The 16,501-nt window shown below is 40.7% G+C and overlaps 2 protein-coding genes across 6 annotated transcripts in view; one reads left to right on the forward strand and one right to left on the reverse strand.

Moving 5' to 3' along the window:
- The window catches only part of LOC120745444 (dmX-like protein 1), a 62,185-nt gene extending 58,955 nt beyond the window's left edge, over positions 1–3,230 (forward strand). For all 4 annotated transcript variants that reach the window (XM_040050303.1, XM_040050304.1, XM_040050305.1 and 1 more), the window contains one exon: positions 48–3,230. In XM_040050303.1, the coding sequence (XP_039906237.1) occupies positions 48–281 (234 nt within the window). In that variant the 3' untranslated portion in view covers positions 282–3,230. The remainder of the gene's footprint in view (positions 1–47) is intronic.
- A 2,560-nt stretch (positions 3,231–5,790) lies between these two features.
- hsd17b4 (hydroxysteroid (17-beta) dehydrogenase 4) overlaps positions 5,791–16,501 on the reverse strand; it is a 33,393-nt gene continuing 22,682 nt past the window's right edge. Inside the window, exons 12-24 of one of the 2 annotated variants that reach the window (XM_040050311.1) lie at positions 16,267–16,379; positions 15,870–15,993; positions 14,836–14,887; positions 13,117–13,188; positions 10,930–11,033; positions 10,749–10,814; positions 10,323–10,392; positions 10,091–10,197; positions 9,093–9,179; positions 8,901–8,987; positions 8,558–8,696; positions 7,355–7,482; positions 5,791–6,307 (exon numbers count right to left, since the gene is read on the reverse strand). In XM_040050311.1, the coding sequence (XP_039906245.1) occupies positions 6,218–6,307; positions 7,355–7,482; positions 8,558–8,696; positions 8,901–8,987; positions 9,093–9,179; positions 10,091–10,197; positions 10,323–10,392; positions 10,749–10,814; positions 10,930–11,033; positions 13,117–13,188; positions 14,836–14,887; positions 15,870–15,993; positions 16,267–16,379 (1,239 nt within the window). In that variant the 3' untranslated portion in view covers positions 5,791–6,217. The remainder of the gene's footprint in view (positions 6,308–7,354; positions 7,483–8,557; positions 8,697–8,900; positions 8,988–9,092; positions 9,180–10,090; positions 10,198–10,322; positions 10,393–10,748; positions 10,815–10,929; positions 11,034–13,116; positions 13,189–14,835; positions 14,888–15,869; positions 15,994–16,266; positions 16,380–16,501) is intronic. The other variant, XM_040050310.1, reaches the window with a different exon arrangement.

Raw genomic sequence — 16,501 nt, forward strand, 5'->3', positions numbered from 1 at the left:
TAAACTGTCCTGTTTCTGATTTTTCAAATCTTCCCTGCTTCCTCCAGGTTTGGAGCCTGACCACGCATAGCCTCCTTTACACCTTTCCCAACGAACACGCTCGCCAGTCGCTGTTCAGGAACCTCGGCACAGGTGTGATGCAGCTCGAAGTGGGACCAGCTAACTACATCTTCTCCTGCGGCGCCGACGGTACCATGAAGATGAGGATCCTTCCGAACCGCTTCAGCGTTACGAACAACAACCACGGCAACCTCAAGAACGATGTGAAATTCTTCATATAGACAGAAAAGTGTGGCATTAAAACAGTTTATGTGAGCAGAGGCACGATTTGTGAAGTGCGTGTCATACGTGATTGGAAAAATGGCAACTGATTCATTTCTAGGATTTATAGACTTTCACAGAAGGGAGCGCTCGCCGGTTGATCGGGCGTGACCGTGCTGCATCACCTGTTGTGATCCACCTGAATCCAAATTTGACTTTAAAGCTAACCAAACACAGGAGCTTTTACAAGTGTTTTAAAATGTAGAGAAAGGCAAATGCAGGCTAATGTGCGCGAGACACCTTCAGTCAGAATCAGCTGAAGGAGAGACAAAATAAGCAGCTGGAGACTCTGCACAAAACAGCCATCTCTGTCTCCACCGAACAACACATGGAGAGCACTTTTTGCACAGGAAGTGAAAGCTGTAGGAGCAGGTGTGAAGTCTAAACCTGCAGCATTGTTTCACTTATACAAGATATGTTTTAGTTTGTATTAGGAAATCAGTTGTGATGATGGCAAAAGCTCTTCTGGAAGCATTCAGGTGATCACTTTCAGAGCCCTTGGCACAAAGCGGAACGTTCAAAGCACATCATATCCAGTTCTGGTGCTCCAGATAAACCAGCTTGGTTGGAGTAGCAGAGGATCAGGACGCTTCACAGCCTCCTAGTGTTATGTTGCTGCTGTGTTTAGTTTTAGGCACCTTTCTGTAACCCAGCTGCAATTGAAATGAATGCAGGATTTATAACTATGGTACCAATAAACATGGTTCATGAATTTAAAGCAGCGGCTTAACATATTTGGGAGATTCTCTCATTCGTTTTCTGATACAGACCTTACGCGACAGTTTTAAACTACTCTCGTGTTTGTCCGCTTAAATATGAGCCTTCAGCGAGCTGCTGGGTGGCTTAGAACAAAAACCAGAAATGGGGAAACTGCTAATAACGGTCACAAAATCAGCCGACCAGCACACACTTTCCTGAGATCCACGCACTCATAGGTAATTAGCTCTGTCTGTTAAAGAAGAGTCTGGCATATTGGCGCTTTTTACCTTCATACACACCATCGGAGAGCAGTACAAGTGCTCCTTGGCTGATTTTGTTACTGCTAGACGAAGCCAATAGTTTCCACATCAGGGCTGTCTTTATTTTTAACAGACAGACATGAAAGTGGTCGAACGCTGTCAGAAAGCAAGTGTTTTCCAAAATGTTGAGCTGCTCCTTAACCAAGCTAGCAGGATTTAGTACATTTAAACCACTCTCACGTGACGTGAGTAACATTCATCATCCATGTTCTGCCGGGAAACCTCTGTTTTGTTTGTTTGTTTTTTACACACACCAACCATGCAAGCACACCGCCCTCACTCCCCAGCGTCTCCTCCCAGAAGCCACCACAAATACTGCTCAGGAACAGCATGAAGAACTTGGAAAAGAGCCCAGACACCCAGATTCCAATGTGATCCGCCACCAGAACAAGCCTCATCCTCGGGGCCACCCCTCCGCCCCGAACTCACAACCGAAGCGAAGGATCCGCTGCACCGACCCGAAACCACTCGCTCCATCCCTCAGCCGGTCAGAGCTGTTCATCTGAGCAGCTTTGGGAAACTGTTTCGGTCTTTTTGGATGGTTTAATGTTGTGGCTGATCGGTGTATGCGTGCCACCACCCAGTGGACTGTCTGATTGTGCCAGATTTTTGTGTATTTGCACGTAAAAACTAAGCTAAATTATATGTAGTGTTATGAATATAAGGATAGAAGGCAGGCATAGTCTTTGGTGATGAGATGATGACAATACGTAATGAGATATTTGTTCATCTCGGCCTAGAACCAGAGGTATTCATTCAATATTAAGTGTCCTTAAATCTCTGAAGGCTACTTCTGCCAACCTGGCACAGTACTAGGACTGCTGGTTCTGCTCATGTTGATTATTATTGATAATCGGTTGCACAAGGTAGCTTCAATTTAACACATTGATAGGGGCCGTCGTGACTGAAAACACCACCTCTGGGTGAGTTTTGTTTTTGGAAATGTTAAGCTTCCGATCATGTAGCAGGAAGCTTTGCTGTTGACAATGGAAAGGGTTTTTTGAGGGGTTCAAATTTTATGGAAATTTAGTTTTGCTGTGGAAATGTTTTATTCCGGTTACCCTGCACCTCCCTTTCATCGACTCCTAACTCTAATTTTTCACATGGACCATGATTGACAGACGTCTTTTGAATAATTTGCCTTTATTTTAATTTGATTAGATTTACTTCTTCTTTTGTCACACTTAATTATCAATTATCTTTTTAAAAATTCTTTAACTTCTTTTTATATCATCCAAATGCAGCTCATTGCCTTCAGTACATGTTTGGAAAATACAATCTAGGCTGTTGTATCACATGATGCGTCTTCCACTTGAGTAAGGAAGAGGCTCTTACAAACTGTTAATCCAGTAAGCTAACTGCCCATAGAGCCTTGTTTTGCTGCTGTAGGGAAGCAAATAGAGATTAGCTTTGATTTCAGGGTGGATGAAGTATAGAAAACCTTTTATATGAAGCAGGTTGATCACAGTTACATACTGCGTGTGTAAATATAAAGATCCATGAACTAGCTTCTGATAATACCTGCATAATCGCAACGATTAGTCGTAGATTAGCGGTAGGTAACGACGAAAGCCACTTTATGAAGAAAATCATTGTGTACAAACAGGTATATTTATGAAAATGTTCATATTTAGAATTATACTGTTCAGGCGGCAGATGTAATCTTACTAATTTTTCTTTTCTCGTCATTGTTTCTTTTTGTTTTGTTCTGGGGGTTTTTTTGTTTTTCTGATGTGGACTATTTTTGTTTTTCACACCAATTAAAGTGTTTGGAGATTCCTTTGTACTCCTGCAGCAGAAGGACAATAAAATGAGTTTTATCAAAGCCAAACGATATCTGCTCGTACAGACACTGGAGAATAAATAATTGTTGTTGTTTTTTTAATCTAATACTTCTCATTATTCTTTCAAAGACTGGAACATTTCAGATTCTCTTTATTAACGTTAAAATCGTAGATGAAGAAAAAACTCACTTGGCTTGATCACAAAGAAGCGGATCGTCATATCAAGCGCTTTAAAAACACTTGCATATTGAAAATGTGAATTTGATCAGATTATTCTAATTTTATAGTAGAGATATTGTATAAATCAGTGTATTATAAACAGGAAAATGTACTGATGTAATAAAAGAATTGTATAACACGAGCAGATGTGTTCTGTGATGTCAGAGCATTGCAATACACAATCATATCTGTGTTTTCACTTAGTTACACCTGTTAATCTTCATATTGATCTAATCAGCCAATCGTACGGCATCGAGTCGATCCATTTAGGTACACAGACATGGCAACGATGACCTGCTGAAGTTCAAATTAAGCATCAGAATGGGGAAGAACGATGATTTAAGTCATTTTAAACGAGACGAAATACTTTAACTGTGATTTGGCGCTATATGAATGAAAGTGAATTTAATAAATAATGGTTAACTTTTTCACACCCATTTCCAGCTCCATATATATTCTTCCGCTTTGTTCGGTGAACCTCTCGGTTTATTTGATTTAAGCTATACGAGCTCCTTTACGTTTAAAACATTGACCTTTCGTCTGATCGGTACGGAAGAGGATTAGGGCCACTGGGAAAAGTGGGCACGTCTTTTTTTTCTTCTTCTTCTTCTCCTGAATTCTGAGAAAAAAGTCAGAATTCTGACTTTTTTCTCAGAATTCTGAAAAAAACATTTTTGATGAAAAAGTCAGAATTCTGACTTTTTTCTCAGATTTTTTTCTCCAGTGGCCCTAATCCTCTTCCGTAAATCGGCCATCTCTTACAAACCAAAGATTTAACCCATTAAAGCCTGAAAATTCTTTTTTTTTTTTTTTTTTTTTTTATTATTTTAAATGGTGAGTTTATTAAACCATCTGACAAATTTGTTTAAAAAAATAAATTTAACTTAACATATTGACTTTTAATTTGCATCTGGCTTTTTTTAATGTGTTGTGCAATTTATTTTGGTTTTTCAGAGGGGAAAAAGTCACACTGGTGATGTAGTGAAGTCTCAGAAACTGCATGCATCAAATATGACACACTCGGTATAACTGCACATACACTGACCTCATATTAAACTATATATAAAATGAGGATCCACCACTGTAAGACTAACATATAAAGAGGAGTCCTTACTGTAGGCTGATAGTGGCAACCACTGCAACACCAGCTAAAAATACATTAAATTCAGTTTTTCCCTTTTAAAGAGCTGCCGGTGGTGACTCTTTGTTTCGACTCTGAATCACTTCATTTCCTTTAAAAAGGGAGAAAAAAAAAAAAGCACATCACCTTTGCTCTGATAAAGATTTGGTGGTAATTATAGCAATTACAACAAGGTCCACCTGACAAGTTTTTGCCTGTGTGTAAAACCTCAATAGACCTGAAATGAACAATGTGTGATTTTAACTGCAAAATTACATGTTTATTTTAGGTAGTACTTTTACAAAGAAGAGGAAGAATTACACAAAGGATTATGTTTTAAAATTCTTCAGTTAGTGATTTTCCAAAGTCTTTGCCTTCTTGTTTGTGGATCTACATAATGCGAGTTTCAATATGAGCAGCTACAAAACACAAATTCAGCTCAAAGAATTACCTTCAGACCTTCTATCCTTTCATTTGTTAGAAAAGATGAAAGAAACAGGCCACACCCGGCTGCAATTTATTTTTGCTAAACCTCTTGAATTAAAGCTGAAACTCTGCACTTCAATCACATCTTGATTGCTTCGTTTCAAATCCACTGCTGTGGTGCACAAAGGAAAAAAAATATTAAAATTCAGTTTAGATGCTGTAAATGCTTTAATAAAAGTTCTGTTACCGTTTCAGACAAAAATCAGTCTCAGCATGAAGTTTACGGCTATATTCACACTCATTCAATTTTTATATAACTCCAGATGACTGTACAATAAAAACACAGGATAAATACTGTTTTAAAAAAGGATGTGAAGAAAATCTGTCATTCTGCAGGAACTATGGTATTTTTCTATACTTTAAAACCAGAGCACTGTACATACGACAGGTCTTCCTCAGTGCCATGGTTGGCAGTTTGGCTAACATGCAAAGAAATGCAGCAGTGTCCCACATTTCCTGCCAGAAAAACTAACAAAACAGGACTGTAGCATAAAAAAAATGTTTGCTCCAGTGGTCAGTGAGTTCTTATTAACCTACAATAACTGACATTTTTGGACACAACATTGACATTTGGAGTGGCATTTCCAACAGCCTGACAATCTTATAGCTTTCCCCTGCGGGGCCCCTTAGCCAGTGAGTATAGGTACATATACGAGGAGCGTGGGGGGGGTGTAGAGCGTTTATGTACTGCTGTTGCCAAAAATACAAAAAACAACAACAACAGAGTGTTGAGAGTGAATCAGAAAAGCTGCTGGAAGCGAAGAGAGCTGCAGATGCAGGAGGTCTCTCACACTAAACACAGTCAGTAGATACATTAAAGTAAAAAAACAAGACATCTTTAGCCATTTAAACGATGAGGTTTTATTCTCATTTAGTTCTTTTTAATAGAAGAGCAATCGTTTCATTAGACACATTTGAGCACAGTCTTTGTGAAGCAATTACATTTATGAAATGCTTTGGTTATTTTCTACATGATTCATTAGGCACAGGTTAGCAAGGACCGACTGTACCCAGGTGTAAATAACCAGGTGCTCTGAATTACAGTTTCTCCTCATGATGGCTGAGAATAAAGACGTTTTATTTCAGACTCTTTGAAACTTGATTAGTGACACTTCAGAATTAATTCTCAGGGTCACTTTGTGTGTTTCCCTCGAGTGGAAAAGTATGTAAACACACACACACACACACACACACACACACACAGAAGGAGAAGGCGAGCTTGTAGGTTGGTCAGTTCTTGAAGTCATTTGATTGGCTGGCTGAGGAGCTCACAGCTTGGCGTAGTCCTTCAGGATAACCTCCAGCTTCTGACTCAGCATGATGTTCCCTCTAACCTTCAGCTTGCCAGAGAAGAAGGCCTAACAAAGAAAACAACAAAGAAACACTTGAGCATTTTTTTTTCTTCCCAAAGAGCCACAGTCTCTTCTGTTTAGGAGCCGGCTGGCTGTTAATCGTTTTCAAGAACAAAGAGAGAGCAAAATGGGCCAAGACGCCTGCAGCTAACACCAACAAGGTCTCGGACAAAAGGGAATCTGTGGCTACCGGTTCTCTGGCAGCAGAACAATCAAAGAATATTATATTATTCATATCCACAAGGTACGGAGCCAAGCGTGCAGCAGAGAAGCGCCTTCACTGGGAAAAACTGAACCACTGCCGACTTGTACCGCTTTCCACAGATAAGATTTAAAAAAAAAAAAAAAAATCAATCACATGATGGGGTTATGATGACCCTGCAATGACAGCGGTGTCCCTTTCAACCCCATCGACTAATCTTCCTCCAGCTGCTCCTTTTCATCATGAGGGAGAGTGGAAAAGCACCCCGCCCGCAGGATCTTCAGCACCCAGCCCGATGACACTCTTTGTTAAGAGCGTGCACACGCGCTCCTCAGATCAATATCAGGCGCTCCGGGAAGCATATAAATTCTTTACAGTGACGGCCATCGCCAGTGACAGATGGGATGCTACAGACATAACAAGTACTGCCGATTGATTACCCCCGCCGAGAGCTTTCTGATCTGATAGATCATTGCATCCATTATTTTTTTAAAAATCTGACATGACGAGATCAGGGAGGTAGTCGTTACAGACTGAAGGGCTCCTCGAAGGCACTTTCCCTTTAATTACAATGTACTAGAAGTGATTTTAACATCCCAAAGAAGACATGATTTAAAATATGAGGCTTTTTTTTTTTTTTTTAAAACAAAACCACTTGGTCATAAAAGAATTTCTGCAGGTTTTTGTAAACTTTAACTAAAATATTTACCAGTGTGAGCACAGAAGCTTTAAAGAGCATGAAGCAGGTGAGTCACTGTGCAGAATTTAAAAAAATAAATAAAAACAAGGTCATTCTTCACACAGCAACTAATTAACGTCACGTCAGAGTTTTATTACGACTCAACAGTCACCTTCTGAGGGTTGAGCTTCCCCTGCACCACCTCCATGAAGTCTTCGTCCGACACAGTAATGGTCACATCCGCCTTTCCGCTGTAAGGCCCTTTGTGCAATGACCCGCTGCCGCTCTTCAGATCAATGGCTAAAGGAAAACGGCACAGAAGAAAAAACCTAAATCAAAATCAAAGCTTCAAAATTGACCTGAACGGCTTGTTTCAGTTTACATCAGAGGTTCTTCTTCAGCCATTAACCAGTCTCTTTCTGGTTTTAATGGTCCACTGGACAGCAAAATGTCAGTGAGGGTCAGATTAACCCGTGACCTGTGTCTTAACCTTTGTTTCATGGGTGCACATGGGAGCCAATCATATGATTTTTTTTTTGAGAAAAGAAAGGAGGAGGAAGACAGTCGAGCACAAATTTACTACGGGACACTCCAGTGAGCAGCAGCACAATCAAATTTATGCTGACAGGAGGTTTGCGGCCTTGTAAATCCATCACAAAAATCACTCCCAACCCTCTCTGGGGAAATTTAAATGTGCGAACTCCGAACCACCCGAGCAACATGAGCAGCAGCCTTTTTGTTAGATATGTTTAGCAGACCAATTACAACACAATAAATCCGCCTGGAATATGTGAACCAACTTCCAAAAGGTTCAAATCTTTATTATTTCTTATTCTTTACTCATGTGCTCCCTTAAGGATTGTCTAGCGCACCATCTCCCCCCATCTCACACCAGCCCTCTGCATGACCTTCTTCACTACATCCATTCATCTTCTGAGGTCTTCCTCTTTTCGTCCTCCCTGGCAGCTCCATATTTACTCCTCTGCACACATCCAAACCATCTCAGCCTTTCATCTCTTACTTTGTCTCTAGCTGTACCTCTGATGCACTCATTTCTAGTCTTCTCCATCCTGCTTACAAAAAATGTTAACATCTGCAACTCCGCCTCCTGTCTTTCTGTCAGAGACGCTGTGTCCAAACCATACATCATAGCAGGTCTCACTATCATCTTAGAAACCTTCCCTTTCACTCCTCCAGTCACAAATCACCCCTGATACTTGTCTCCACCCACTCCACTCTCATCTTCAGCCCTCTTGTGCACTGTCTGTTGCTTTGCAAGGCTGATATTAAACTGACTCTATGTTATACTGATGATCAAATGTAGTTACCTGAACTAAAGTTATATTTTTATTCTCAAAGCATTCAGTAGACTTACTCCACTGTGCCGCTTTCTTCCCATCTTTCGTTATCTCCCAGCCGAACACAGCGTTCACCTTCTTGACCAGCTCTGAGCCCACTTCTTTGATACGACGGCCGATCTCTGCAAACACCAGCTCACTCTGAAGACCACCTCCCTGCACGAATAAGTAGAAATGACATGAAAAGCTCATGTCCATTCTCATTTTCAGGATCCATTATCGTGATATGTCCCAAGTACAAATTCATTTTGTCCAAATTACCTACAAATACGAAAAATGAAAAGACATCAGGTGCTCTAGGACAGAGTTAGGTAAAAGAGACGATTGCTAATTGAATGGAGTATTTTCCGACTGATGTACCTGAGAGAGATTTTCTGGAGATGCTCCTGAGGCTCCGTGCAAATCCACATAGGCTCCTGCCAGCACGACTGCATCGGTCTCCTTCACCTGGATGAGAGAGACTGGAGCTGAAACTTCACTGTAGCATAACATTTACCCATTCATCCCTAAAATTGTTCTGATTGTATCCAAGCCAAACTTAAAGACACTCACTTTGCACTGGATGTGAACTCTGTTGCCTTCCTTCCACATCTCAGTCTGCAGTGACTGACCCGGCATCACCGGCTTCACAAAGCGAACCTGAGGAGCAAAGACGGGCGGTTAAGGAGAGCAAGGGTGGCAGATCTGCAGATACAGGTTTCTGAGATGGCAGCCATATTAACTCTTCACTTCTCACTCCTTTTTGCACACAAGCTTCCATCACAAAAAAATATTTCCAAAGCATAAAAGGAATTTCACATCAAACAGCTTAAAGGCCTTGTGACAGAAATCAGGAGATGAAACCATAAAACAGTGTCAACGGTATTGCGGAGATAAAAAAAAAAAAAAAAAAGGAAGTAAGCTTCAGTGACACATCATTACAGCAGAGCCGTGCTGTGATGGAAATAAGGCGGGAGCAATCTGACACAGAATTAGATTATAAAATGTTGCGTTAATGTGAATCAGTCCATTACTGAAGTGTGAGACGTCATGGGAATGAATAAGAGAATATTAAACTATTGTCACGCTGTCGGGTGCAACGGATGACGTTAACCTGGAAAGCAATTTGTCTAAAGAAGCTGACGCAGCTGTACAAGTGGCAAAAATTAAACGCTGTCTAACATCTCGGTAAAGTTTCCGACCATGAAGATGATACTTTATGGCAGAATATTAATTTTACAGGTCTACTTTTGCATTTTTATTGAGGTTATTTTGTCTCCGGAATATTAAACTTCAATCTCAATCAAAGATGATCCAAATCAAATGATTTTTTCCTTCGTCTAAAGAAAGCCTCTCGGCGCACAGCCTGAATGACAGGTTCAGATGATATCTGTCAGACAGACAGAGGGTGGACCAGAGTAACGAGCCACTCATCAGCTCTTTTCACCCTCAAAATCAAAGAGGAACCACTGACGTAAGACATTCTCTGAAATCACGAAAGTAGTCTTCGCATGAACTCGAAAGCCTCATTCGCAGGATCACACAGTTTAAAAATCACAGGTTACGCTCACCTTGATGGCCTTGAACCTGGAGGGGTCGTTGTCGGCGAACTGCTTGAGGACGTGTCTCGCAGCGAAGCCGAACGAACACAGGCCATGCAGGATGGGAGCTTTGAAGCCTGACCAGAGAGCACGTCGCGTTTAAATAAGACCAAAACGCATTCAAAATACCAGACAAAGATTTAGTCCTGAGCAAAATTTAAAAAAAAAACAAAAAAAAAACAACAACATGTTAGACTCTAACCTCCCATAGCAGCAAAGCTGGGGTCTATATGAAGAGGGTTCCAGTCTCCACTCAGGCGATACAAGGCAGCCTGTGACCACAGGGGAAACAGAAATTGTTTAGATCTATATCTAATTCATAAACCCCTGAACTTCTCATGCACAGATCTGGGATGAAATTAAATTATCATGAAGGCAATGGAAGAGATACCTAAAATAGGAATATCTTTGAAGTAATACAGTCACAGCCCTTTAAATTGCTTAAGGGATTTAGTTTTAAATTCCTCTTCTTTTTTTCCCCTGCATCACACAGTCAGCACACCCCCCTCCCCAAACACTCCTGCCTCTCTGAAAAACTTCACGTTTATTTCAGACCCACACGATATCACCCATATATTATAAACGCAGCTAATTTATTGTGCGGCAAAACCCACACAGACTCACTCACTTGGTCTCTTGTGGTTGAATCAATCACAACAGCATCTGGTGAGCGTTTAGGAGGAGGAACAGGAGGCTGGAGGCAGTACAAAACAAACACTTGACATGTGATAACATTTTTATTTATTTATTTATTTTACATTTTCTTATACTGTCCCTTTAGTAAAACAGCTTGTATACAGAAAACTTACTTTGGCTTTCTCAGAGCTTCTCTCTCCTCTGAAGCCTCCAGCACCGACAACAAACACCGAAAACTGGTTGTAGCACACCAGCTCGTTGCCACTGTAGGTATTCACTGCAGGAAGCACAATTTCTTGCAGTTAATGACAAATATCAGAGCCAGAGAGAGCATTCATGTCCTTTTACTTAAGGAAAAGCAAATCCACAATGATCTTCTACTGCTACACTTTATGTTAAAGCCCTACATGCAAAATTTTACTTCTGCAATGAATTGCACACAAAAAATAAAATACAACCTTTTATTATTTTACAACTCAGTAGTTTCAGTCTTTTCCTCTGCATACAAACACACACACACCTTAAGATTCTCCAAATCTATAAACTATATTGCATACCGTAGATACCTTACAATTAGAAATATTGTTCTTAACTATTTTCGCAGTCTCTCACAGCAGAGAACCACTCCCAGCCCCTACTGTAAAACTCTATGATGCTCCTTTGTCACTAATCATGTAAATAATTGAGGTATTTAGACCTGAGATGCAAACTTTTTTTGGAACTGTGTTACATACATTTGAGACATTCATTAATTACACCTTGCTAGAACCAGGTTGGACATTTTTGCCTTCAAAACTGTCTCAATTCTTTGTGGTGTGGATTCAAACATGTGCTGGAAATAATTACATATAGTTCATATAATAGTATCACAAGGTGCTGCACATCCAAGAGCTGAATCTCCAGCTCCACCACATGCCTAAGAATGTGGAGGTCATGAAATTATTGACATGTTCAAGAAATCAGTTTTAGATGATGTGAGCTTTGCTGCATTATCCTGCTGGAAGCAGACATCAGGAGATGACGACACTCTGGTTATAAAAAGATGGACATGCTCAACAACAATCCTCAGGTAGGCCAAGTCGTTTAAATGTTGCCCAGTTGTTGCCAAGTGTGACAAGAAAACATCCCCACACCATTATACTACCACCAGCCTGAACTGATGATACACCCTAGATTGGATTCATGCTTTTATGTTGTTTACACCAAATTCTGATCCAACAGTCTGAATGTGGCTAAAGAAATCGACACTCAGACCAGGCAACCTTTTGCTGGTCAGTTTTGGTGAACCTGTGCAAGCCTCAGGTTCCTGCTCTTTGCCAGAGTGGCACTCAACACTCGAGTGTTGTGCATTCAGAGATGCTTTTCTGCATACCTCTGATTTTAACAAATGGTTCTTTGTGTTAACGTTTCTCTTCCATCAGCTTGAAGCAGTCTGGCCATTATCTGACATCAGCAAGACTCTTTTGTCCAGATAACTGACACTCCCTGCATAGTTTCTCTTGTGAGATGTGTGGGGAAAAAAAACCAGCAGATCAATAGATCTGAATGTTCAACTAACATCCAGCAAAACAGTCCCGGAAGACTTTTTATGTTTTGAAGAGAGATGTCTTTGAGATTCAGAAAGCTAAACTCATCCTTGTGCAGTACACGATTACTACGCAGTGAGAAACTTATTAAAACATTTAAACAAACATCCCTAGTGTGGCAAAGACACTGAACGACGGTGAATTCAACACACTTACACATATCGTTACCTGAAACAATAAACAGACGGGGGTAAAAACAAACCAGCCAGACACAAGCCAGAGCAGGAGGAAGCGCACGAATAACCGCATGGAAGCCGAATGAAGAGGAACAATTAGCAGCTATCAGAAGGAATCAAATCCTCTTCATAGTCGACGCGCTGCCTGATTAATTTAATTAAGTCAATTCAAAACATAACAGGCACAGAGACAAACAAAGCTGTTTGTATGAGACATGACTGTGACAGGCCATCTTACTGAAATGACTTTATCCTAACAGAAGCTGACTGGTTTTGTGTGCATGAAGACGTTTCTGTGAAGACTCCAGGGAACCTTGTGTCCCATGCTATTTGTTTTAAGTTGGATTAATTATAAATCAGAGTTGCTCTAACATCCTCCATCTCTATGGACTTGTCCAACAAAAATAAGAGCCGCTCTCAGTCCCTTATTTCAGTCCCTGCAGACACAGACTGTAAATTAACTCGTGTTAATTCAGCCTTAGAGGCAACTCTCAGGAAGAAACACATTAAAGTGGTAAAAACAAATGAATATGGAATAAATACTGGAAATGATATCACGTGCTTGGCCTATATGGCAAAAGAAAAAAAGAAACCTTACCATCCAGGAGGATGACGGCTCCAGATCCTTTATCCAACACGTCTGCTATCGTGGCCTCAGAGGTGAGTTTACCTGAAAATGTATTTTATTTATTTATTTAATCCAAGCCCTGCAAACTATTACCTCACTAGTTTTAAGTCAAAGTATCTGACATAAGGTCAATTAATACTTTGTAAACATACAAACTCTAAAAGCCTTGAGACAAATCTCTAAACCTCTCTGTAGCATGTGCTGGAGCCTCAATTCTCCAATTACAGATTAGTCAATCAGAAAGTTAATCTGCAGTAGGTTAATTACTAAAGTCAATTTTCAAGCAAAAACACCAAGACTCACAAGGGTATGCTGCTTCTCCTTGTCTTAAATAATGGATAACTAAATAGAGTTTTGGGTGTTACAACACTGATCAAACCAGAAAAAATACCATCTGGTTTCAAATAAGTATTTTTAATGATCACTTTGTACAAAGCAAGGACATGTCGGCTACTGTGAGAAACTCTGAGGCATTCATCTTTAAGAAAAACAAAAACTGTTCTCTGTAATGGTAACGCATGAGGCAGAGCTGGGCTCCTCACAATCCTATTAGTCCTGTTATAGGACACGTGCAAAATGCATCAATGCTTCTGAGGTAACCTCGGTCATATCAGAGTTTAGATTTCTAGACGCATTAGAAAAAAAATGAGACTGAAAATACCCATCGATGTAAATACACCTAAACTTGTCCCTTGCTGTATGTAATGTGTTATCCACTGCAGTGTGATTTAGGCTAAAGTGACACAGAAAGGCTCTAAAAGTGCTTTTAATAAACAGAAATGTTTAAACGCTAAAAGAAATAAATGTTTGGAGTAGATATTCAATTCTAAATCACAACAACGCCGGCTGCTCCCTCATTTTTCACAGTGGCTGGATCCACATGTTTGATTTGGCACCGATTTTATGCTGGATGCTGATGCAACACTCCTTTTTATCAGGCTTGAGACTGGCAGTGGGAGTACACTAGCTTCTGAGCCCCCAAGGCTGGCTGTGTTTCCTCCCAGTCTAAAACCAGGGATCTTGCTTGTGAAAAGCAAATGTGTCAACCAGTACACCATGGAGCCACAAGGAAGCGCTCTATAAAATACTTTAGTTATAATCTCAGTAAGTTAATTTTTCCAGTCTTTTATGGATTCAGTGGGCAGATTGACACGTTTTGTTTTCACGTTTCATGAAGTTTTTAACCAAACTTTGTAGATTCCATGTCTGGACAACCTTGAGCTTTGCTTGTGTTTTTTTACATCAAACAAACATTTGCAGGCATGGCCAAAATAACTGAATCTAATAATATTTTGTAATGAGACTGTAACAACTGTAAAAGCTACAGAATGGACACATCTGGCCTACGGCAAAATGCCTCACATGATCAGAAATGCCAAGTTATAAAAAAACAAAAACCGTACACAACTTTCACGCTCTGTCTCTTATGCGCTTTCAGCTACAAACATGCTCCCAACCCTGGGCAGGTCAAAGCTCCACGCCGCTGCCAGCTTCGAGAGCTGCAAGCCAGCTGCAAGGACAGAGAGCCCGCCATCGCAGCTGTGAGCAAGTTCTGCAAGAAGGCAGCAGCGGCAGCTGCCAGAGTCAGCAGCTGTAAACAAGCTGCTTCATCTCCCAGAATTTCTCCAGCAATTAAAAAAAATAATAAAATAAAAAATTCTTTCTGCAGAATTATCAGAGGGAAAATACCTGAAGTTGGCAGAGGTTTGTAAAGCTCCAAGTACTGCTCCCCATGCAACACCTAGAAAACAAACAAACAAAAAGAAAAATGAATATAGCAGTTGCGACATATAATTATAAGAGGCATAAAGCCTCAGTTACTGTTTTAAGCAAGACTTTGTAAAGTGTTATAACAGGGGTGCTTTTTTCCCCCCTCTCTTTAATGCCAGCTTGTGCTTCCTCGTATTTCCTCTCCTCCCAATACTCAGAAACTGTCACTGCCCCCGCCCCCTCTCTCTGCCATGATCTTTTAAATCCATGAACTTGCCTTGAGGAAACTAGAGAGGAAGCTTCTGGAGGAACTAAGAGCTTTTATAATCAAGTGGCGTGATGCATAAACTCCTCACCTCCGTGTGACAGTTGATTCTTACGGCGCTTACTTTGTAGTGTTTGTGCATATGGATCAACAGATAATAAAACAGAACACAGTCAGACGGCGAGATGCAAACAATGCGCCATCACCCCGGGTGTGACAACACATTTGAATATATGGGATAACTTAACGCTAATGTGTTGAAGCGTCTCACAAAGTTTGTTTTTAAAACATACACACATTTGTCGACAGCTATGTGGTGCGTTATTGTGCAAACAATGCAAAGAAAGAACAAACGCCAGTGAGTGGTGCTGCTAATAGGACGAAGATGATAAATCATCAGCTCTATTAACAAAGTTAGGAATCTAAATATATAAAAGGCCAGGTGATTAAGCTGTTTGGCGCATCACAGCTAACTGACATCGCTTAAGACTGATGTTGGGGTGTTAAGCATTTCTCATTCGGCAGCTCCGGCTTATCCGTCCTTGTATCGCTCCCTCACGTTCTTGCTGCAAAGATGCGACAAAGAGATGCAAGCGTAACCGCCGATGGGATGCATTAGCATAATTAAAAACATCCTGTACGATACGAACATGTACGTACAACAACAACAACAACAACAAAAGTCAAACTCAGCTGCACACAAGGACAAATACAGACACAGCAGACATCAACATGCACGTTTTCTAACCTGGGTAAAATCTATGTTGAGTCCAGGGACTGAGCTCAGACCACCATCCATCATAGCTGCCTGGGAGGGAATGACCCCGAAGGTGGGGAGGCAGCTGAAGTCCGGATGGCCTTCATACAGGAACCTACATTAAAACGCAAGTGTTAGTGCTCAGTGAAACAGCATACCTCTGTAGGAATAGGTTGCTGACAGATAAAAATAACAGCACAGATGGCTGCACAGGCGTTTCAGCGTGGATGGAATCCAGCGCATTTCCCCCCCCCTCCATGCAGGTCAAGGTAACAGTAATGATTGAAGCCATGATTAGCATTATTTTCTGTCTAATTTCATGTAATTTGCCTTTTCACAACTACTGAGGAAACTACAGTCAATAACACAAACACATGCAGAATCACACCTCAGATGGTCTGGGTCCTTGGTGGACATGCCGACACCCAGCGCATACAGGATACACTGGGTGTGGTTGAAGCTGAAAGTGGTTGGAGGAAGTTTTTGTCCCACTGCTTTAGTCTGAGAAGAGAAAGAAGAGAAAACAGAAAGGGGATTAAAACAAAAAAAAGGTGTAATTTAAAGAGAGAAAACAAGTTGCATCACAAAAATCACACCATAATGGTTTAGCCTCACAGCTACTC

The sequence above is a fragment of the Simochromis diagramma genome, unplaced genomic scaffold, assembly GCF_900408965.1.
Source record: "Simochromis diagramma unplaced genomic scaffold, fSimDia1.1 OVJJ01000131.1, whole genome shotgun sequence".
Lineage (NCBI taxonomy): Eukaryota > Metazoa > Chordata > Actinopteri > Cichliformes > Cichlidae > Simochromis > Simochromis diagramma.